Source organism: Piliocolobus tephrosceles, chromosome 9 (assembly GCF_002776525.5).
Source record: "Piliocolobus tephrosceles isolate RC106 chromosome 9, ASM277652v3, whole genome shotgun sequence".
NCBI classification, from domain to species: Eukaryota; Metazoa; Chordata; class Mammalia; order Primates; family Cercopithecidae; genus Piliocolobus; species Piliocolobus tephrosceles.
In genome coordinates, this window is record NC_045442.1 from 49,920,959 (window position 1) to 49,946,900 (window position 25,942).

Genomic DNA, 25,942 nt, shown 5'->3' on the forward strand with positions numbered 1-25,942 from the left:
TGAGCCCTTAATAGAAATGCCAACTATTGTACTCTTCACTTCACCCCTGGCCAAGGATACGTAACTCAAGCCAGGCCAATCAGATTCTCTCACTTTCAGATGTGTGATCCTTGAACTGACTGTCAGTTGCTTGAAGGTCATTGACCCCAGCTCTCTCAACGGCACTGCCCAAAAAGGAATTGCTACTTGAGTTTCTAAGATTGCTGAAGCCTCTCCATGTTTTTGTTTTTCCTTAGACCCTATTCAATTTCTCTCTTGCTTGTACAAGCCACCAAGTATTCCTCTGATATGATTCCCTTAGTATAAGTCAGTCAGAAGTGGTTTCTGCTGTTTCCAACTTACTAACCATGCCAAAAATAGTTTGGAATGACCAATTCAGTCCATAGCAGAGAACGGACACCATATCTTCCTACCTACAGAAAAGATACTGGATTCTTTCCTCCTGAAAGACATTATGAAATGTAGATTTTTCATTTTGTGTTGCAAAATTTAATTGAGTATTAAATTTTAGTATATCTTCTTTTTTATCATCATGGATTATTACATTATTTTAATCTTTTCTTGAAAAACAAGTTGTCTGCGTTTTTGTATGTATATTATCTGGTTGTCAATCAAGATAGGGATATTCAAATCTAAAACCCTCAAAAGATGCCTGGCTGCTTTTCTAACGTCACAACCTACAATCATGGTAATACAGAGAATTCAGAGGCAAACATGAGATATCTCTCTGTACACTTACTAAAGGAGTAGATGAAGCATATTTAGTATGTTCTTACTATAAATTTGTGTGGTTCGAACATATCACATCTAGTAGTAGTAATAAAAAACTACTTTTTTATAGAGTATTTCTTACGTTACAGTAAGTTAAGTACTTTTCAGCTATGGTTGTCCTTGAAATTCTCAAATACCCTTATGAGGTGTAGACATATTTACCCTAAGAGAAAGTTGAAGATTACAAAGGTTAGAGAAGTTTGTAAAGATCACAACTGGGTATGCAATTCAGGCCTGATACCAAAATCATGGATCTTAAGTAATTTCTTACATAAGATTTTTGTGTATCTACTTTTTCTCTGCTGTTCTATTAAGGTCATTTTAAATGGGAACAATTTAATTGTTTAATAATCTGAGTTATATAGAATTTTCCTAGTATAGATTTTTGATAAATTTCTCCCTTACTGTTTGTCCTTTAAACTCAGGTATATCTGAGCATTTATGAAATATCATCAAATAGGGATCATCTGTAAACAAAACTGAGCCACTAAACTGGTTAAAGTATCCAACTTTCTTGTGTATTTTAATAAAACACAATTATAGCAACTTCTATTAAAGAGTCTTGATTACAAGCATATGCTGTAAGTAAATAACTAGTAACAGACTTTCAAAATTGAAAGTGACAGCATTTAAAATAATGATTTCCTCTAAACTACTTGTCTGTAATTATTTTTAAGATATTACATGGGGGACTAATTAGGTACAAGATACCAAGAGGGATAAAAACAGGAACAAGATTGATTAATTGAACTTACAAAAGTTCCTGGGAATAAAAAATGAATTAGATCGGGAAGAATTGACTACTAGACTTGTGTTTTGAATAATGATTAAAAAGAATGACAAGCTGAATTTCTGTTTCTTATCTCTGAATCATAAAATTCTGTTTTTGCTTTTGCATTGAAGCAATGTGTACATTAAATTGAAATGCATGCCTTATAAAAATGTAAACATTAACGAAATTAGGGAATATTTAAGAATAAATTAAAGTTTAAATTGTGACGATAAAACCAAAAAATCTTTTACCTACTTAATTCCCCTGTTTTCTTCCACATACAAGACTTTCATTATTTATTTGGCACTAGCTTTAGTTATTGTTGGCCCAAGTTAACTATTATCCAACATACTTTCTTTAGTCATAATTTTTCTGGAGTATCTGCAACATTTGGTGTTTCAGCCATTTTCAACTTTTCTTGAAACCCTCTTTTCCTTTGGCTAACAGGTCGTCACTACATAAATTGTATTCATTTTTTCCACTGGGCTCTCCAATGGCTATACTTTTCCTCTCATTCACTAAATGGAAGAGCTTTTCTCGAACTCAGTCTTTCATTTTTCTCTTGGCAGCCTCAGAGAGACAAATCAGATGGCGCCTCAAGGGACCTTTTTTTTTTTTTTTTTTTTTTTCTTCTGACAGCTCAACTTGGTCATTGGATCTGAGTTACCAGAATGGATCTAAACAGCACTTATCCCTGATACAAGCTTCACTAGCTCATCTCCTTTTTAAACTGATCGTTGCCTCGACAGGCAATCTCCTATCATTACATTGCCAGTGAATTTTTATTTACCCTTTTTTTTCCATATTTCCTTTATATTTGTAGAGTTGTAGTGTTTCCAGTCCCTGGTTTCTAGCTTTGAGCCCTTTCTATGGTGTGTTCAGGCATGTGCAAATTAAGTTTTTCTCTGTGGTTTTGGGAGGTCAAGAGATACTTTTTCATTTGATGCTTTTTTTGCCTGGTTTCCTCACTTAAGCCTCATTATTTTACATTTATACCATGTGAGATTAGCAACCCTCTGCATAACAATTCCTTGATTTAAGTAATCATGCTATATGACCTTTTTTCAAAATCTACCTATCAGTCTTGAACACCTTTGGAAGTCCAGCTCCTAGTTTCCTACAAGTTTTTAGATCTTATTCATGTTACCCAAGATCAAAAGTATAAAAGCATCCTTGATTTCTTCCTTTCTCTTTATAACCAGTCATCAAGTCCTACCAACTTATTTTTTGCAGTTGTCCTACATTTTCCTCATCTCACTGGCCCAATACTAGTTCTAGTTTGGGCCTGGCCTATTTATCCAATTCTTTTTAGCATTCATTCTCTCTCTCTCCAAGCTATTCTACATAACTGAGCTAACTTTTTCATGTTAATTCTCTGCTTTAAGAAACAAAACAAAGCAAAAAACTACAAGCAGTTAATCTTCCTATCAGTATTTCAAATAGTTGTGAAGAAACAACAACAACAAAATAGTAAACATTCAGATTTCCATTTTCCATTTCCAGATATCTTAATTAAGCAGGTTTAGAAAAGAGATCACAAAAATATGTTTTATTAAACGAGAATCTCAGGTATTTTTCACCAGTCGTTTAAACAGCTGCTTTATGAGAAACACTATTTTATGATTCTTTTACTTATCTACTTCCTTTTGCTCTTCAGTAACTTGTTTACCAGGATCGCAATTCACTGTCTTCTGAAGCCACTTTGAACCAATTGCCAATTAGAATAATTTTAAATGTATACACCAAGCTGCACCTCAACCACCTTGAGAACATGTTCTAGGATCTCCTGAGGACTGTGTCAAGGGCCATGGTCACTCATATTTGGCTCAGAATAAATTTCTTCAAATGTTTTGAAGAGTTTGAGTTTTTTTCATTGACAAAGTTACTCTAATTTCAAATCATGCATGCCTATGTCTCTTGTATATCAATTTAGTCATGTACTTCATGCTACTACTTATTGTTTATACATAGCTTCTCCAACAGGATAGAAACTTCTTTAAAGCGCTAAGCTCACCTCGTGGATATGTATCCCTTACAACACTTAGAAAAAATGTTTATGCTTTGCAAATATGTGATATATATTCGTTAATTTAACATACTTTTTGTTTGGACGAACGGAGGCAAGATGGTGCACATCCGGGTTCTTCATCCCCCCTCCCAACTTTTCCCGCGCGGAGGCAAGATGGTGCACATCCGGGTTCTTCATCCCTCCCCTCCCAACTTTTCCCGCCCACGCGAAAATGCAGCCGGCACCCAGGGAGGGTGCAGACCAACTGGGCATGTTCCAGGTGACGTCAATCTGAAGAGACCAAGATTTACCTGGTCGCACCTGTGGAACGCCCCTGACACGCCCATGCCCCACCTAGTGCCCTCCCATTCCTAGAAAAGCCACTCTCCTCCATTAAGCCACGCGGACTTCCCAGTTTCTCCTTGCTGTCGGAACTGTCGGAACTCCGTCTGAGAGCTTGGGGGAGGGGAACTCTGCCGGCCTTCTTTGCCGGAGGCCAACAGACTTCTTCTCCACACCTTGGGTTACTAAAATAAACTTGCAGTTTTGCGCCTGACCTTTGCCTACTTGCTGGTTCTTTTGCTCGCTCTGGTGGTCTTAGAAAAACAAGACACTTTTCATTATCTCTGTGGCATGAAAATAATGTTTTAGGGGCCATGTGACAAAAAAACAGAATCACATTGGATGTGCCTCAAAAATAAAGGGAACATACTTGTTGAAAGTGAAATAATAACTTAAAAAGTACTAGTCTGTTTGGAAGCTTTGTTCATATGTAAATGCAAGTGTGTGTGTGTGTGTGTGTATGTGTGTAAAAATGTTAACATTAGTCAAAGAGTAAGAATAATTACAAGGGGACCCACAAATCCTTTACCAATCCATGTAATATTGTCAAAGATAATAAGTAATATCTAATTTCAAGATCAAAAGAGCATTGTCCCATTCATTCTTCACCACTTTTACCTTGGAATACACCAAATTCTATTGTTTGTCCATGGATCTATTATTTTATTACCACTTTATATGTTTAACCCACCAAATATTCTTGCAAATCTGATACAAGTCACAATTCACTGTGAAGAATTATAAAATTATACTGTTATTAATTAGACCAGCTCAAAATCAGATACATTTTGGACAAAATCAATCATGAAAATATATGGTTAATTATAACGTGATCTTTTATATATACAATAAATATCAAAAAGGTAGAGTAGTACAACAATAGATATTATGACAATATTTCTTTGACTAAAGCATTAGAACATGGCATCAAACAGAATTTACTAGACAATTTTTGTATTGTGCAGGAAAAGGAGTATTTACTATTTTTGAAATATATCTTTCACCTTCATAGTGTTATCTATACTATTCTCTTCTTTGGGATCTATCTCACAGTTTTATCTTCTCTGCTATCATCCACACGGCACCTGTGATAAAATCTGGGACAAGATAAAATTGAATAATAAATACTACATCTTTTTATTTGAAGAGAACTCACAGGCCAGATGTATTTGTTCTTATATGACAGGGACAATAGATGATTAAGGAAAGTTTCAAAAATGAGATGACCTTTAAACTGACCTTTGTAGAATAATTGAGTTGATCTGAAAAACAGTGAAGAAAGGACATTTTTAAAAAGAGAGACTTGTGGAAGCAAAGACATTTAGGTGTAGACATTCCTTAGGGTTAAGTGAAAAGAATGCAATGAATATAGAAATTCAGAAGAGCAGTTACATAGGATATGCCCAGCAGAACTTCAGAGACTTGTGAAGTGGAGACAATGAAACCTTTTGAATGTTCACTCATATGTACATATTTTCTATATGGTACTTTTCTCCATATTTCTTTTTATTATTTAAGCATAATGCTGAAATTATTTTTGTCTACTTAATAGGAAGCTTTTATTTTTTCTTCTTTCAGTAGTCAACCAGTAAGATCAGCTACTTGTTAAAGTTGGGAAAATAAATAATTTTATTAACAGAAAACACTGTGTTATCCATAAGTGATAAAAATAAATAAAAACCAATCTAATAGCTATGCTAAATCTTTAGCAAGTTATTACTTTATAGTGAAGACCTGACTTTGATTATATTACAACAGAATGGGGATAGCCAATGCCTACAACCATAATCAATAATGAAGAATTAATGTGCTTTTGAAGAAAATTCTGATAATTTCCCTCATATCTATGATTGCTAAGCTACATTTTATGCTTATGTTATTCATGTAGTTGTACCTGTTTTCTATTTCTGGAAGTGTTGTTATTTCTGTAACATAAGTGACTTAATAGATTCCAGTTCTTCTGTGCATAGTTTCATTTGCATTTAATAGGGTTTAGTGTGCCTCTATTGAAATAAGAGTTTTTCTAAAGCAAGAGGTTTAGAGTGACTATTGTATCATTCTGGGGCCTCATTATTAATCAGTAATTAATACTCTATGGAAAACATAAGTTTGTAAAGATATTTGGCATTCAATGAATGGTCTCATTTTGAATCCCAATTTAAATTTGGACTAAAAAGGCTTAGAAAAAAATCTAAATTAATTACTATATTAATTATAAATATGTTTCCAGGAATGAAGAAAATTGTATCTCCTCTCTTTAGTTCCAGGCTTATTCTTAGGTATAAGAAGGAAAACTATTTTATGCATTCCTAGATTCTTCAATATTTTAATTTTGATGGCCCATGGAAGCAATATAAAATATTTCCCTCATGAAATATGTTTTTTCCCATATTATATATGCAGAAATGCAATCTTTTTCTATTTTGAAAAGTTTGATTATATATCATTGTCATCAGTTCAGCAAACCAATTTGGGATCAATGGAAGAGCACTGCTTCAATGCATTTGGTTTCAGAAATGTATTAATAATAGTCTATAACCATTTTTCAAATCACATTTCCCAGGAAACTTATTGTGCACAATGTAATTTGTTCTTGGACAATTTTATGCTATGAGTCCACTGGAATACATTTTTGTTTCGCTGAAAATATAGTTTTTTCAACTATGTATTTTATATAAGATGCCTAACATTTCTGAAAGAAAAATGTTGTTAATATTATTGTGTTAATTTTCATAAACTGCTCCTCATATTTTAAAGTAATACATTATTAATACAGTTTCTAAATCTGTGGCCATATATGTATAATATAAATATAAGGCTATGATCATTCCTGGGATTTTAGGACTAAAAAATAATATGTCACAGGCTACAATATTATTACCCAAGTTATAACAGGGATGCTTTTGTAAGTCAGTCAATCTTAAGTAAAGAGTCATTAGCATTATTTGTCACAGACCTTCTGTGTGAAACCATAAAAGTCAAAAAAATGAAATCCATTACAAGCTCGTACCCTAAAGCTAAAACATAAAATGAAATCAATAGCATTTGAGTTGTTTTACCACCAGTTTAAAGTTTATCTTAATTGTCTTGTCATTTATTCCTGATTGAAAGTCTAGTTATTGAATCAAAACACAATGACATATTTATAAAAAGCTATGGCTTTCTTTTTTCATGTTTAAAGATAATTATAATTTTACCATAAAGCAAAAATTGTCGCTTCAATTATGGAGTTACATAAATTAATCTGTGCTGTAAACTTGCATGTTACTGCTTTTGTTCTACATAAAAATAAAAGAATGGGAATGACTCTGTGACAGAAATATTAACATAAATTTCTATAGATGTTCTGGGTACAGGCTTCTTGACACTTCTTTGGGACCAAATAACATTTTATCCTAAAAACCTAGGAGAGTTTGAGTTTTTCTGCAAAGAAAGAGACTGTGGATAGAAAGAAAAGATGATTCTTAATTTTGAAATAACGTATTAGAAATAGCAATGCATTCACATTTGTATTTCCTTTTGAAACTAGTCCAATAGTCCCATAGACAATTGTTTTCAGATAAACATAGAAATTGGTCCTTCTGCTGTTACAGCTTAAAACTTTTATTTGTTTTATCTGAGTCCCTTCCTCAGGAACGGAGGACCTTCAGGCCTCTCAAAAAAAAAAAAAAAAAAAAAAGTATCAAATAACTGAAACTTACCAGATCACTGCCCCAGAGGCCTCCTTGCTCTTCCCTAGTTCTTGTTTTCTTACACTGTTATGTTTCTTCACTGCTATATAAACCCTCTAGCTTTAGTCAATCAGGGAGATGGATTCGAAACTGAGCTCCCATCTCCTCAGCTTCAACACCCGATTAAAGCCTTCTTCCTTGGCAATACCTGTTTTCTCAGTAATTGCCTTTCTGAGCAGCAAGCAGCGGGACCTAGACCAAATTCCTGGTGTTTCATTAACACTGTAAAATGAAGATAATTATTTGATCAAATTAGTGGTCAATATTGGAGTAAAGGAAGAAAATATGGATGCCTAACAGAATGAGACAGGAATAAGAGTCTAGAGGGCCAGAAAGTTTGCATTGCAGGAGGAATGAAAAATCAACACCTAATTTCTAGCTGAATTGAAGAGAGAGAAAACCCCAAAGCTTTTCAGATTCCCTGCAATTTCAAGTACTGGGAGGAAGCTCCTAAGCACATTCCCATGATTAAAACAGTGTACTGGCTCCATCTGTAGTAATGACTAAACCACTGTTATGTACAGGCTGCAAATCAGGGGTGGTGAGGTGGGAGTGGGCAGAACTGGGGCTTAGTTAGCAGTCAGCCCCAGGTGGGTTGTATGAGTGGTATGTGTGCTGTAAATTTGCATACTGTTAACATGATATTTAAAACACTTCACAATCTGGCCTTAATTTTCTAGACTTACTCATGCATTGGACAAATCTTTATTGGGTATATTTATGTGCCATGCATTTTAAGCTATTGGAATACATCAATAAACAAAACAGATAAAAACTTCTGTCTTTGTTCAGACTAAATCCATTTTAACAACATCCACTAAATTCTGTTCTACAGTCTCACTGAAATAATATGCTTAATATGAACATATGGAATACAATTATAAAAGTCTATTTTTTCTTTCATACTATCTCTTTTATCCTGCTAATATGGGCTAATACTTTTCCTGCTCTTGAATAAAAGCTCAAAAAATTTTATAGTTTTTAAAAAATTGTTAATAGAAAGTACTATGGTAAAGGTAATTTTAAAAAGAATTTAAAAATGATTCTCTAGTTCAATATATTAATCTAATACTTCAAATTTCATTTAAAGGTAAAACTTTTTGTCCTTCCCCAGCTTAGATATGTTAATGGAAGTTCTTCTGCCTTTTGGGAAGAGGCTGTAAGAGATTTCTTTTTACTTTTTTCTTTATTAACTACCACCACGTCTTTCATTCACTAGCAGTTGATTTTTATCACTCAGACTTCTATTACCTGACCTTGGAGATTATGGAGAAAAGGCACATAAGGTAGGTAGCAAAGTTACTACTTAAATATTACTGTTGTGAAATGGTTGAATACTTTTTGGGTCAGATCTGGGTTTAAAACAGACATTGTCAGTGAGAGCATCTTCAGCACTGATATGCTTTCCTGCAGTAACTTCAGTTTGCCAGTGTACTTCAGTTAATTCCAGTTTGTCATTTTAATAGGAATTCAGCAGTCTATCTCTAGTTTTTGCCTTTTTCAGTATCATCACTTCTTCAGGTAATCCTATTGAACAGGATTTAAGAAAACTGGCATTCACATGTGTCCCAAATCTGGTCCTTTGGGTTGGTTTGTGTATAATTATGTAGGCAAAGGACAGTCACAGGTTCTTTGCCTGCATACTTATAGAAGCACAGACCTATCTAGATGTAGCTGTAATATAATGTAACACTCCAGTCATTGTAATCCCTTGTTGCTCTTTTTCTCTCTACATTTATCTGATATGCCTCAAACATGGATTTGCTGTGCTAGGCCAATATAAGGGCACAATGTTTTTTTACTGTACTTGCCAACATTAAACTTGAGAAGTGAAAGCATATATTTCCCCAGACCTTGTTTTTTTGGGAAAGTACATCGTTGAAGTGAATTCAAGTACAACTTTACAACAACCCTCCCCTACAAAGGAATACTCACACAAAGTCACTTCTAAATTTTAATTTGCTTGACCATTTTCAATTCTCCTTGAGAGTAATGGTGTTCAGAGTAGTAAACCCTGTTACTGAAACACCATGGTCTTGGTCTAGGTTCTGCTACTTGCCACACAGATGGGCAATCACTGAGACAATGAGTATTACTAGGGAAGAAGGTTTTAATCTAATGGGGTGCTGCAGCTGAGGACGTGGGAGATCAGTCTCATGGAGACAGATCCCTCATGGTTTGGTGTTGTCTTCGCCATAGTGAGTTCTCACAAGATCTGGTTGTTGAAAATTGTGTGGCACCTTCCCCCACCACTCTCTCTCCCTTGCTACTGCTTTTGCCATGTGATGTGCCTGCTCTCCCATTGACTTCCACCATGATTATAAGCTTCTCGAGGCCTCGATAGAACCACAGCAGATGCCAGCACCATGCTTCCTGAAAAGATTACAGAACCATGAGCCAATTAAACCTCTTTTCTTTATAAATTACCCAGTCTCAGGTATTTCTTTACAGTAATGTGCTCTAATACAAAGAGATTAGCGAGAAAGTGATGAAAAGATATGAGAAGATTCAACACTTGTGTACTAGGAATCTCCCAGTGAGACAGAGGAGGGATGGAATTTTGGGTTCAGATCACCTCCACTAGAGCATTATTTCATGCAGTCACACTAGTCACCAGAACTTGCACCACAGTAAGGTGATGACAACATCACCCCACTCATGCCATCCCCACTGACCACAAGAGTTCGCAAGCTGTAAGTTACCTAGAGAAACCAAGATGAAGGACATTCCACCGTACATCTTACTCAAGGAAGTTGGCCCCCAGTACCCACATGCACAGAGGGCTAAAAAAATGACTGTGGTGGCAGGCGCCTGTAGTCCCAGCTATTTGGGAGGAGAAGAGGAGAATGGTGTGAACCCGGCAGGTGGAGCTGGCAATGAGGATCACGCCACTGAGCTCCAGTCTGGGAGACAGAGCTAGACTCTGTCTCAAAGAAAGAAAAAAAAAAAAATCACACCCAGCAGGGGAGATGTAACATGTTAATGAGATATGGGACACATGAAGAAGCATGTTATCAAACTATGCAAGTGCTATAAATTCCCCGTCTCTACACGCTTCAATGTCACTCCTTTCATGGCTAGGCCTGTTAAAATTACTCTCTTGGCTATCTTCAAGGAGGCAGCAAGAGGACGTTCTCTCTTCTGGGCTGCTTTCCTTGTGCTCCAGCATAAGTTCCAATAATGCCTGGAGTCTGGGAAAGTTCCTTAGCCTTATGTCAGTTTCTATTACACGAGAGCATAAGAACCTGTGGCCAGTAACACCAGAATAGGTGTCAAAATAATAAAAAATAATAAAAGCTAGAATTAAAAAAAAACCTTAAGTGAGACTTGACCAGTTATACTATATATATAAAAAATAAAATGACCTGGAATTGCCAACATGTAGAAATATTTTAACAAAAATACTGAACTTTAAAGAAAAAATAAAGGCAACTATTTTGGAAATTCAGAAATAAGACCAGTTTGTCATTATACATTTTTTTTTACAGTAATGCTTCAAAGAATAAGAAAATGGAATGAAAAAAATTAATTTAAAAAAGAAAATGAGTCAAGTTATCCTGTCAAATTGGTCTTCAATGTTAAAGCCCTAAGATAAGCTTCTTTTCTTAATGCACCAAAACATAGGAAATAGTGTCCCTATAATGCTACATTGAGGACTTTACTTGGGAATGGGCTACTGATAATGAAATGACTGAATGTGTTACTGATATTACAAGGGATAAAACAATATGACTTTCAATTAGATGTGTGGGAAAATATAAGGGATGAAGCAGAAGCATTGCTCACAACAGGAACGATATGAATAGGGCAAAAAAAAAAAAAATACAGTGTATCATATAATGTAAAAGTAAGTATTAGAACAACTGTGAGCAAATTACAGCCCTTTGGTCAAATCCAGCCCACAGACAGCCTGTTTTAGTAAAACGAGTTTGATGGGAGCATAGCCAAACCCTTTTATTTGCATATTATCTCTTCTTGCTTTTAAGCTACAATGGAGTAGAGTAGTTCTGACAGAGACCATATGACCCAGAAAACCAAACATATTTGTCATCTCACTATTCTCATTTTGAGTGTACTAGTGAATCAACTCATTATTTTGAAAATCAATAATAAAAGGCAAGAATCAAAGCTTTTCTTTTTTCCTTATTTTTCCTATAGTTGCTGCACCTCAGAGTAACTGAATATTTGCTATGGAGATGTTTTTCTTTATAGAAATATTTTGGCTAATGAATATAGAAGTAATAAAAAGAAAAAATAATGGATTTAGAACATTACTATTGGTGGTTGCTACTATCTGTATCACAAAAAGAGAATCAAAGAGATTTAATGTTTAAGGAATGAGTGAATATCACCTATGATTTATTTGTTTAAAAACAAAATCAAAAATAACCCGAATATGATCAAGCCTCCAGATATAACTACTTATTTCCTGGAAATAAAGGAAGCAGAAAGAAGATGAAATGACCACTTGGAGAGACAGTAATCAATCCAGGCTTCAGAAATGTAGTCTCTTGCATAAATAAATATCAAGGTGAATAAAAGAGGGTGGTAGTGGTGAAGCCTACAGGTTAAAAGAGACTTAACAGACCTATCAACCAATGGCAATGTATAGACCTTATTTGAATTCTGATGTCAATACATGTTTAATATGAACTGGATATTTTTAATATGAAGTATGTTTAATACCAACTGGATATATGTTGATATCAAATAATTAGTTACTTTTGGCAGGAGTAATCATGATATTTTAATTAAAGTTTGAGAGTCTTTAAGATATGCATATCAAAATATGTACAGATTGAATGTTCTGACTCTGACCTGCTTCAGAATAATGCAATAGTGGGTAGTTGAGAGCAAAGATGAAAGACTATTTCCCAGGGCATGATTCAGTTGAATTAGGCATTTGATACATAGAGGTTCACTGTAATATTCTCTGTAATTTTTGTATGTTTGAAATGTTCCAACTAAAAGGTTAAAATATTTAAATATTCCTAGTGTTAAACTTATGAAATGAGCTCTAAAATTTTACATTTTAATTAGTTTGCATTTAAATATTAAATCTAATCACATCATGGTTGCACAATCTACTTTGAAAATAATTTCATTAACAAATTTTTGGTAAAGAAGTCACAATAAAATACTTCTCTAATGAATTAAACTTCATATTTTTATTATCTTTATTCAAATGATATGTGGCAGGGCAACGAATTCTGCAGCAGAGATGAACATTTAGCTAACTAATTAATTAACCTCAATTTACATAATAGTCTTATTTGCATAGCTAATGGCCTGGGGATTGACTATAGGCCATTAACAGTTATTAATTAATGAGATCAAATTAGAAATATATGGGTTTTTATTTCAAACTTAGGAGGCAAAGATCAGTCATAAAAGGTTAATAACAATATTCAAAGAATCAGGCAGTAAATACTTTAGCTTTTAGACTTCATGCATTTCTGACAGGATAATTCATGAATTGGTTTTTCACCTCTACATGCATACTGGGGCACACGGAAGTATATACATGTGCATTAGATAAACTTTTATTAGCCTCAGATTTACATGTAAATTAAAGTAATGGGAGTTGTATTATATTCACATATAAGAACTTAATGCACCTCTATTCATAAAAACCACAGGTATTACTTGAGAAATGTCAAGTTCTACAACCTAAAATTTTTCTTTCTTAAATTGTTCATTTGTTTTGAGTAAAGATTGCAGGTATAGTTTTCAATTAATCTTTCCCATTTATTTGCATTTGCAATAAAATAGGTTACATTATATAATTTAGAGCTACTTCAACCTTTTCACTCCTCATTTATCCAATTCAGTTTACAATTAGAAGCATCCTCTATATTTTTAGAAACATAATTGCCTGTAGTTCAAAGAATTTAGAAACTCAAAGAACTTATCTGCTATTTTTAAACAATTTAATTATGTGAGTGATGCATAATTATTGAGGACAATTTAATTCCTTTTATTTCAAAGACACTTGTATAATCTGATTTTTCAAATGATTTGGTTGTACCTCTACAAGCAACTGAGCAGCTCTCTACACTAAATCAGTAAATGAGGTTTGCCATAAATGAAAAGGAGTGATTTCTTTTTATGATCAATTGCCAAATTGACACAGAAAAATTCTATCCTGCATCTTCTGCCTGTTGCTCCTGTCTTGCTTTCTTTCCTCTCATACTGCCTGGGTTCTCACTTTATGCCTCTCCCCTCTTCTTTTTTCCTCTTCCCCCTTCTAAGAACGCTTGCTTGATGAAATGCCTTGAAATGATGTCCAGGGATAGTCCCCGGGTGAATGTTCCAGATCCTGTTTCTCACTTCACACTCTGGGCTTCTATGCTATTAATCGTTAAATTAAACCTGATGATCTTGAGTCTTCTAGATTTTAAAAGGGTTGCTTTGATTACAAAAAGATACTGCCTAAATGCAAAAGAGTATTACCTCAATAGATGGGAAAAGAATAGCATTTATCGCATTATTGATAACATCTTTGAATCTGTGTCAGTTCCCTTTACAAATTGGCTTTTACATGCTTCTCTGTGTGGGTAAACGACATGCCACAGAAATGTTGAAGTTTAGAGTCACAGAACATGGGCTTAAATCTGTGACGCTTTGTTTACTCTCATTTAAAAAAATTAATCTTTTTAATTATTAATAAAATCTTGCCTTTGTAAAAGGATAGTAATTCTCATTTCATAGATTAAAAATGTAGGTTAAAAAGTGGAAATTAAAAATAAAAAATGATGCTATATACGAATTACAGTAAAGGTTAGTCACCTCTAAGAAAATATGTAAATACATGAAGCCACACAATTTAGGTGATTTCTAGTAGTCATTCATTAAAAATATCTATTTCCCAAGGTTTATCCAGAGCTTTCACAGTGGGACTAACTTTTATTATTTAACATACACAGACAATGGTGGTATTTTAACAAAATCAGATACACAATTTGAAAACGGTGTTTTATTTTCTTGACATTTCAGGAGTGTGAAATCACTCCCCGCATTGTCATATAACAGCTGTTTAAACAAACAGGCAATCATCTCAGAGTATTAATGATCTTTCTATGTTGTCCACTGAGAATGATATTTTAGACATATGTATTTCATTTAAAAATTAGCACAGACATCATACAATTCTCGTAAAAGCTTTAAGTAGTATAACTTACTTTTTGAAGGAACTCGGAGATTGGCAAGGACCACTTCCAGGGAATCAGCTTGGACTCGAAGAACATAGCTTGTCCTGGTCTCATAATCCAGAGGTCCATTCACATAGATAACACCTGTGATGTTATTAATTCCAAATGTATCTAGAAATTAAAATACAATTACCTGGTCATTGTCATTAGGCTATAAGGAAAGAAATTCTCTTTAAAAGGCAGTGTGATATCAAAAACACTAAAAATACCTATTTATAACTAGAGTGATGCATGAAAGTGACAAAATGCCGGCTTCTGGAAACTGCTCCAGCTCTTTAAATGATCACCATCAATATTTTGCTAAAATCAACCTTGAAATTGTAGAGGTTTTTTGTTTGTTTGTTTTTGTTGTTTTGAGATAATCCTGGAAATCAATGTTCTATGGTTAATTACATTTGGGAAACACTGAATAATATATTCTTCACCTTAGATTCAGATGGTGTTCTACCACACTAAAGGATTTCAGAAGTTCTGTTTTAAAGAAAACCATCTAATTTTGTTTAATAAAAATTTTCTGACCTTACTGGATTATACTGTTTGTAATTTATGAATATCATCATTTTGTAGATTTAGTGTTTTGTTAAGAACACTTGAGAGAAAAAAAAAAAAAAACCGATAATTTAATGTTGCCCTATGTCTTTTTAAATTAATTTGAATGAAAATCAGAGCACACTGGCAAACTTTATAATACATCTCCCTCTCTTAAGCTCTCCATATTCTCTCCTTACTTTATTTTTTCTTTGAATTAATAATCACTTATAATACTATTTGTTTAATAACTTTTACATTTTTATTATTAACCCCCTCTTATTGGACCATTAACTTCCATGAGGACAGAGTCTATTTTGTACATTGTTCTACCTGTAGTGGCTAGAAGAGTAGTTAATACATAATAGATGCTCAGTACATATTTGTTGAATGAATTAATAAATAAATGAATGTAAAATAGTCACTGTGGGGGAGAGAGGTTAATAAATACAGCCACTCCGCTGTCTTCAAATAAAAGAATAAATAGAACCCTAAAGAGAAAGTTTCAGAACAGAACAGGTTGAGAAATTATAGCTTTAGTCAGACATTCAAAGTTCAAGGAAAAAGGAAGTTTAGTTATTTTTAGGGAGGACCCATTATTAGCACAGTAATAATGAAGAAAGGCAATAAAAGTAAGATATTGATCACTTGCTACAATGCACAGGCAGCAATACCTAGTAATAGTTTGTCATTAAAAAGCTTAAAAAGGCCTTTATAATTTCCTTGCAAACTGCTTTGAAGCATTTACATTCGGTCATTTCTTAAATATTTACTATTAATTAATTTATTGCATGTATATTAACTATTTCTTGACTACCTACAATACGCTAGGCTATCTAACATACCAAAATGGAAAACAGAGGAGAACTTGTGAAGAATAGGTAAAACAAAGATTAATGTGAAAGACTGAGCTATGAACTTATTGCCAGAGGCCTGCAAATTCCTATGATTCTTAAAGTGATTAACATACAAACATTATATTTTTACTTATAATCATTAATTGTAAGCCTAATTTGACTATTTGGGGAATCATATAACATGCATGGCTTTTAACATGGATGTGACTCTTCAAAATTCACACTTATTTACAAATTTGAAATTCCTTCAGGATTAGTTAAGGTATGACCAACATGGAGTAAGGGTCATGGATGGTTCAGACAGTGGGGTGGACGAAGCTACTGTAGGCAATGATCACTACCAAAAGCTGAAAATTTCATGATGCATTAATTTTGAGGAAATGTCATTAAAATATTACCAAATGAGGAAATGGTCAAGGTTTCATTACTTAGACACTTAATATTTCTTAAGGGAAAAAAATCACTTGAGCTAACATAACTGGATTTTTAATTAAGTTCAGGATACATGGTTACCAATTACATCTAAGATTGGCACAATTTTATTAGAAAACAATAGGCTAGATAGTAATATCAATTCAACCTGAAATTAGTCCAAATGTAAGTTTACTGGTTGATGGTGAGAACACAAACTAAAAGTCTACTCACCTTCTTCATTTCCTGAAACAATGGAGTACACAATACTTTGATTAATGGCAGCAGCAGAAATTACACCAACCATGGTTCCTTTGGTGGCAAGCTCGCTTACTGGAGGAGGTCTGCAGGTTTAGAGAAGATGATGTATTTATGTTTAAGTATAATTTTGATGTAACTTTAGGTTCACAGAAAAATTGAGAGAAAGATAAGAGATTTCTGATATACCCTTTGCCCTCACACATTCATGGCCTCCTCCATGATCAAATCCCCCACCCGACTGCTACGTTTGTGATAACTGATGAACCTATCTTGACCCCATTATCACTGAAAGTCCATTGTTTCCATGAGGGTGCATGTTGCTGTTGTACATTTTATGAGTTTGGACAAATGTGTAATGACATGTATCCACCTTCATGTAGTACCATATAGGGTATTCTCACTGTCCTGAAAATCCTCTCTGCCCTGTATATTCATCCCTCCCCTCAACTCAACCTCTGGCAACCACTGATCTTTGTAGTGTCTCTATGGTTTTGTCTTTTCCAGAATGTTGTATAGCTGGAATCACACAGTATATAGCCTTTTCAGATCGCCTTCTTTCACTTAGTAATATGCATTTAATGTATCTCGACATCTATGGCTTGATTGCTTATTTCATTTTTAGCACTACATAATATTTCATAGTCTGAATGTACCCATCATTTATTTCCATAAATAAAAAAACATCTTGGTTGCTTCCAAGTTTTGGCAATTATGACTAAAGCTGCTATAAACATCTGTGTGTAGGTTTTTGTGACTCTAAGTTTTCAACTCTTCTGGGTAAATACTAAGGAGCATGATTACTGGATTGTATAGTAAGACTGTTTAGTCTTTTAAGAAACTGCCAAACTCTCTTCCAAACTGACTGTACCATTTTGTATTCTCACTAACAATGAATGAGAGTTCCTGTTGCTCCACATTCTAGCCAGCTTTTGGTATTATCTATAGTCTGGATTTCAGACATTCTAATAGGTGTGTGGTGGTATTTACTTATTTATTTATTTATTTTTATTATCCATTTTTATGAAAGAGTTTTGAACTTAATAATAGAATGGACACAGTGGTTCTTCTAAGCTACATTATGCAATTACATTGTGCTTTCATTGAAAGCTTTTACAAAAAATCCTGAAATACAAATTTAGTCTGAAGTATAAATTGCATACAAGGCTTTACAAACATCTTGTCCAAATTGCTTTGTTTTTGCTATTGCCATCCACACACTTACTTGACTAGGTTATCTCAATGCAAAGCAATCTTTCTCACAGATACTCTAGCACCTAATGGTGGTCCATATAGTCACTGCATGAGCAATAACTGCTTCTTGTTGAAGAATAAGAACCAATCTGTATAATTTTTAAATGGAATATATAGATATTTAATTTATTAGTTTATATATTTGCTTACTTATTTTACCGTCCTTCATGTTTTGTTTTGTTTTGTTTTTGTCTTCTTTTGATAACATCCAAGTATTGTTTTTGATAATCTTGCCTCTTTCCTTCTCAGTACAAGTGCTTTGGGTAAGGCTTTGCCAATCCCCATAGCACATGCATAAACACATTAACCAACTCTGGTCAATGGGGGAACTTTATCCTTTGCTCAGTGTTCATGTGATGTATATGTCTCATGTAAATTCAATGGACATACTACATAAGATTACGACTTGACTAGATTCTTGCTAGCCAACTTTTTGGCTATATCCCTCACTGGATTTGATGATGTAAGCTGCCACATGAAGCAGTCCTCATGGCAAGAAACTCAAGGTGATGGCTGACTAACAGCCAGCAAGGAACTGAGGCCCTTAGTACAACATGCCACAAGGAACTGATTTCTGCCAAGAACCACATGAACTTGGAAGTGGATCTTTCCATAGTTGAGCCTCAGATGAGACCTAGCCCTATTTGACACCTTGATTAATAGACTATGCAAGTCCTTTTAAAAGGAGAGGACACAGCTAACCCATGCCTGGATTCCTGACCTACAGGAAATTCAAAGCAATATATGTGTTGTTTTAACCCATTAAGTTCGTGGTAATATTATTATGCCACAACACAAAACTAATATTTGAACAATGGATTAATTTATGACAGATTAAGATACATATTACTTATCAAAAGTTTAATACAAGAAAATATGTCAGTCATATTAGCGGATAATTTCCAAAAACTGAATTCCTATTTGTGGAAGTAGTCATTACTTAAATTGTTTACTTGTCTATCTTGTGTTACTATACAAGATAGAAGCTAAATTTTGTACTTTCCATAATTCATCTCTTTGCTAATCCTTATACAGTATGGGAATATGGTATCTCCAACTTATGCACCTTTAGCTTTAACATGAGAAAAATGCTATGTCGGGCCGGGTGCGGTGGCTCACACCTGTAATTCCAGCACTTTGGGAAGCTGAGCTGGGTGAATCCCCTGAGGTCAGGAGTTTGCAACCAGCCTGACCAATATGGTAGAACCCAATCTCTACTAAAAATACAAAAATTAGCTGGTTGTGGTGGTGTGCTCCTGTAGTCCCAGCTACTTGGGAGGCTGAGACATGAGAATTGCTTGAACCCAGGAAGCGGAGGTTGCAATGAGCCAAAAACATGCCACTGCACTACATCCTGGGTGACAGAGTAAGATTAAGTCTTAAATAAATAAATAACAGAAAAGAAAAGTGATATGTCTTCTTTCAAATATTAAAAAATACATGTGAGGGCGGAGCAAGATGGCCGAATAGGAACAGCTCCAGCCTCCAACTCCCGGGGCGAGCGACACAGAAGACCGGTGATTTCTGCATTTTCAACGGAGGTACTGGGATCATCTCACTGGGGAGTGCTGGACAATCGGTGCTGGTCAGCTGCTGCAGCCCAACCAGCGAGAGCTGAAGCAGGGCAAGGCATCGCCTCACCTGGGAAGCGCAAGGGGGAAGGGAATCCCTTTTCCTAGCCAGGCAAACTGAGACACACAACACCTGGAAAATCGGGTAATTCCCACCCCAATACTGCGCTTTAAGGAAACGGGCACACCAGGAGACTATACCCACACCTGGTTGGGAGGGTCCCACGGCCACGGAGCCTCCCTCATTGCTAGCACAGCAGCCTGCGATCTAACCACAAGGCAGCACCGAGGCTGGGGGAGGGGTGCCCACCATTGCTGAGGCTTAAGTAGGTAAACAAAGCCGCTGGGAAGCTCAAACTGGGTGGAGCTCACAGCAGCTCAAGGAAACCTGCCTGTCTCTGTAGACTCCACCTCTGGGGACAGGGCACAGCTAAAAAAACAACAGGAGAAGCAGCAGAGGCCTGTGCAGACGCGAACGACTCTGTCTGACAGCTTTGAAGAGAGCAGTGGATCTCCCAACACGGAGGTTGAGATCTGAGAATGGACAGACTGCCTGCTCAAGTGGGTCCCTGACCCCTGAGTAGCCTAACTGGAAGACATCCCCCAATAGGGGCAGTCTGACACCCCACACCTCGCAGGGTGGAGTACACCCCTGAGAGGAAACTTCCAAAGTAAGAATCAGACAGGTACACTCGCTGTTCAGCAATATTCTGTCTTCTGCAACGTCTGCTGCTGATACCCAGGCAAACAGGGTCTGGAGTGGACCTCAAGCAATCTCCAACAGACCTACAGCTGAGAGTCCTGACTATTAGAAGGAAAACTATCAAACAGGAAGAACACCTATACCAAAACCCCATCAGTACGTCACCATCATCAAAGACCAGAAGCAGATAAAACCACAAAGATGGGGAAGAAGCAGGGCAGAAAAGCTGGAAATTCAAAAAATAAGAGCGCATCTCCCCCTGCAAAGGAGTGCAGCTCATCGCCAGCAATGGATCAAAGCTGGTCAGAGAATGACTTTGACAAGATGAGAGAAGAAGGCTTCAGTCCATCAAACTTCTCAGAGCTAAAGGAGGAATTACGTACCCAGCGCAAAGAAACTAAAAATCTTTAAAAAAGAGTGGAAGAATTGATAGCTAGATTAATTAATGCAGAGAAGGTCATAAATGAAATGACAGAGATGAAAACCATGACATGAGAAATACGTGACAAATCCACAAGCTTCAGTAACCAACTTCATCAACTGGAAGAAAGAGTATCAGCGATTGAGGATCAAATGAATGAAATGAAGTGAGAAGAGAAACCAAAAGAAAAAAGAAGAAAAAGAAATGAACAAAGCCTGCAAGAAGTATGGGATTATGTAAAAAGACCAAATCTACGTCTGACTGGGGTGCCTGAAAGTGAGGGGGAAAATGGAACCAAGTTGGAAAACACTCCTCACGACATCATCCAGGAGAACTTCCCCAACCTAGTAGGGCAGGCCAACATTCAAATTCAGGAAATACAGAGAACACCACAAAGATACTCCTCGAGAAGAGCAACTCCAAGACACATAATTGCCAGATTCACCAAAGTTGAAATGAAGGAAAAAATCTTAAGGGCAGCCAGAGACAAAGGTCGGGTTACCCACAAAGGGAAGCCCATCAGACTAACAGCAGACCTCTCGGCAGAAACTCTACAAGCCAGAAGAGAGTGGGGGCCAATATTCAACATTCTTAAAGAAAAGAATTTTAAAACCAGAATTTCATATCCAGCCAAACTAAGTTTCATCAGTGAAGGAGAAATAAAATCCTTTACAGATAAGCAAATGCTTAGAGACTTTGTCACCACCAGGCCTGCCTTACAAGAAACCCTGAAGGAAGCCCTAAACATGGAAAGGAACAACCGGTACCAGCCATTGCAAAAACATGCCAAAATGTAAAGACTATCGAGGCTAGGAAGAAACTACATCAAATAACGAGCAAAATAACCAGTTAATATCATAATGGCAGGATCAAGTTCACATATAACAATATTAACCTTAAATGTAAATGGACTAAATGCTCCAATTAAAAGACACAGACTGGCAAACTGGATAAAGAGTCAAGACCCATCAGTCTGCTGTATTCAGGAGACCCATCTCACATGCAGAGACATACATAGGCTCAAAATAAAGGGATGGAGGAAGATCTACCAAGCAAATGGAGAACAAAAAAAAGCAGGGGTTGCAATCCTAGTCTCTGATAAAATAGACTTTAAACCATCAAAGATCAAAAGAGACAAAGAAGGCCATTACATAATGGTAAAGGGATCAATTCAACAGGAAGAGCTAACTATCCTAAATATATATGCACCCAATACAGGAGCACCCAGATTCATAAAGCAAGTCCTTAGAGACTTACAAAGAGACTTAGACTCCCATACAATAATAATGGGAGACTTCAACACTCCACTGTCAACATTGGACAGATCAACGAGACAGAAAGTTAACAAGGATATCCAGGAATTGAACTCATCTCTGCACCAAGCGGACCTAACAGACATCTATAGAACTCTCCACCCCAAGTCAACAGAATATACATTCTTCTCAGCACCACATCGCACTTATTCCAAAATTGACCACATAATTGGAAGTAAAGCACTCCTCAGCAAATGTAAAATAACAGAAATTATAACAAACTGTCTCTCAGACCACAGTGCAATCAAACTAGAACTCAGGACTAAGAAACTCAATCAAAACTGCTCAACTACATGGAAACTGAACAACCTGCTCCTGAATGACTACGGGGTACATAACGAAATGAAGGCAGAAATAAAGATGTTCTTTGAAACCAATGAGAACAAAGATACAACATACCAGAATCTCTGGGACACATTTAAAGCAGTGTGTAGAGGGAAATTTATAGCACTAAATGCCCACAAGAGAAAGCTGGAAAGATCTAAAATTGACACTCTAACATCACAATTAAAAGAACTTGAGAAGCAACAGCAAACACATTCAAAAGCTAGTAGAAGGCAAGACATAACTAAGATCAGAGCAGAACTGAAGGAGATAGAGACACAAAAAACCCTCCAAAAAATCAATGAATCCAGGAGTTGGTGTTTTGAAAAGATCAACAAAATTGACAGACCGCTAGCAAGGCTAATAAAGAAGAAAAGAGAGAAGAATCAAATAGATGCAATTAAAAATGATAAAGGGGATATCACCACCGACCCCACAGAAATACAAACTACCATCAGAGAATACTATAAACACCTCTACACAAATCAACTAGAAAATCTAGAAGAAATGGATAATTTCCTGGACACTTACACTCTTCCAAGACTAAACCAGGAAGAAGTTGAATCCCTGAATAGACCAATAGCAGCCTCTGAAATTGAGGCAATAATTAATAGCCTACCAACCAAAAAAAGTCCAGGACCAGATGGATTCACAGCTGAATTCTACCAGAGGTACAAGGAGGAGCTGGTACCATTCCTTCTGAAACTATTCCAATCAATTGAAAAAGAGGGAATCCTCCCTAACTCACTTTATGAGGCCAACGTCATCCTGATACCAAAGCTTGGCAGAGACACAACAAAAAAAGAGAATTTTAGACCAATCTCCCTGATGAACATTGATGCAGAAATCCTCAATAAAATACTGACAAACCGGATTCAGCAGCACATCAAAAAGCTTATCCACCATGATCAAGTGGGCTTCATCCCTGGGATGCAAGGCTGGTTCAACATTCGCAAATCAATCAATGTAATCCAGCATATCAACAGAACCAAAGACAAGAACCACATGATTATCTCAATAGATGCAGAAAAGGCTTTTGACAAAATTCAACAGCCCTTCATGCTAAAAACGCTCAATAAATTCGGTATTGATGGAACGTACCTCAAAATAATAAGAGCTATTTATGGCAAACCCACAGCCAATACCATACTGAATGGGCAAAAACTGGAAAAATTCCCTTTGAAAACTGGCACAAGACAGGGATGCCCTCTCTCACCACTCCTATTCAACATAGTGTTGGAAGTTCTGGCTAGGTCAATCAGGCAAGAGAAAGAAATCAAGGGTATCCAGTTAGGAAAAGAAGAAGTCAAATTGTCCCTGTTTGCAGATGACATGATTGTATATTTAGAAAACCCCATTGTCTCAGCCCAAAATCTCCTTAAGCTGATAAGCAACTTCAGCAAAGTCTCAGGATACAAAATTAATGTGCAAAAATCACAAGCATTCTTATACACCAGTAACAGACAAGCAGAGAGCCAAATCATGAATGAACTTCCATTCACAATTGCTTCAAAGAGAATAAAATACCTAGGAATCCAACTTACAAGGGATGTAAAGGACCTCTTCAAGGAGAACTACAAACGACTGCTCAGTGAAATAAAAGAGGACACTAACAAATGGAAGAACATACCATGCTCATGGATAGGAAGAATCAATATCATGAAAATGGCCATACTGCCCAAGGTTATTTATAGATTCAATGCCATCCCCATCAAGCTACCAATGAGTTTCTTCACAGAATGGGAAAAAACAGCTTTAAAGTTCATATGGAACCAAAAAAGAGCCCGCATTGCCAAGACAATCCTATGTCAAAAGAACAAAGCTGGAGTTGTCACGCTACCTGACTTCAAACTATACTACAAGGCTACAGTAACCAAAACAGGATGGTATTGGTACCAAAACAGAGATATAGACCAATGGAACAGAACAGAGTCCTCAGAAATAATACCACACATCTACAGCCATCTGATGTTTGACAAACCTGAGAGAAACAAGAAATGGGGAAAGGACTCCCTATTTAATAAATGGTGCTGGGAAAATTGGCTAGCCATAAGTAGAAAGCTGAAACTGGATCCTTTCCTTACTCCTTATATGAAAATTCATTCAAGATGGATTAGAGACTTAAATGTTAGACCTAATACCATAAAAACCCTAGAAGAAAACCTAGGTGGTACCATTCAGGACATAGGCATGGGCAAGGACTTCATGTCTAAAACACCAAAAGCAATGGCAGCAAAAGCCAAAATTGACCAATGGGATATGATTAAACTAAAGAGCTTCTGCACAACAAAAGAAACTACCATCAGAGTGAACAGGCAACCTACAGAATGGGAGAAAATTTTTGCAATCTACTCATCTGACAAAGGGCTAATATCCAGAATCTACAAATAACTCAAACAAATATACAAGAAAAAAACAAACAACCCCATCAAAATGTGGGCAAAGGATATGAACAGACATTTCTCAAAAGAAGACATTCATACAGCCCACAGACTCATGAAAAAATGCTCATCATCACTCGCCATCAGAGAAATGCAAATCAAAACCACAATGAGATACCATCTCACACCAGTTAGAATGGCAATCATTAAAAAGTCAGGAAACAACAGGTGCTGGAGAGGATGTGGAAAAATAGGAACACTTTTACACTGTTGGTGGGATTGTAAACTAGTTCAACCATTATGGAAAACAGTATGGTGATTCCTCAAGGATGTAGATCTAGATGTACCATATGACCCAGCCATCCCACTACTGGGTATATACCCAAAGGATTATAAATCATGCTGCTATAAAGACACATGCACACGTATGTTTATTGCGGCACTATTCACAATAGCAAAGTCTAGGAATCAACCCAAATGGCCATCTGTGACAGACTGGATTAAGAAAATGTGGCACATATACACCATGGAATATCATGCAGCCATAAAAAAGGATGAGTTTGCGTCCTTTGTAGAGACATGGATGCAGCTGGAAACCATCATTCTTAGCACACTATCACAAGAAGAGAAAACCAAACACCACATGTTCTCACTCATAGGTGGGAACTGAACAATGACATCACTTGTACTCGGGAAGGGGAACATCACACCTTGGGGCCTATCATGGAGAGGGGGTAGGGGGGAGGGATTGCATTGGGAGTTATACCTGATATAAATGACGAATTGATGGGTGCTAACGAGTTGATGGGTGCAGCACACCAACATGGCACAAGTATACATATGTAACAGACCTGCACGTTATGCACATGTACCCTAGATCTTAAAGTATAATAATAATAAAAAAAAAAATCAACGACAACAACAAAAACTGTATTTGCAGGTGAAATTATCCTGTTCTTGGAAAATCTTAAGGAGTCTATAGCACAACTAATAGAACCAACAAATGAGCTTCAAAGGTTGCTGGCTAAAATAAATAAATAAATAAATAAATAAATAAATAAATAAATAAATAAATAAATAAATAAA

The 25,942-nt window shown here is 35.9% G+C and overlaps 1 protein-coding gene across 1 annotated transcript in view; it reads right to left on the reverse strand.

Moving 5' to 3' along the window:
- The window catches only part of PCDH15 (protocadherin related 15), a 791,018-nt gene that overhangs the window by 119,980 nt on the left and 645,096 nt on the right, over positions 1-25,942 (reverse strand). The window contains exons 23-24 of the mRNA XM_026454840.1: positions 16,866-16,975; positions 14,806-14,946 (exon numbers count right to left, since the gene is read on the reverse strand). Coding sequence (XP_026310625.1) covers positions 14,806-14,946; positions 16,866-16,975 — 251 coding nt within the window. The remainder of the gene's footprint in view (positions 1-14,805; positions 14,947-16,865; positions 16,976-25,942) is intronic.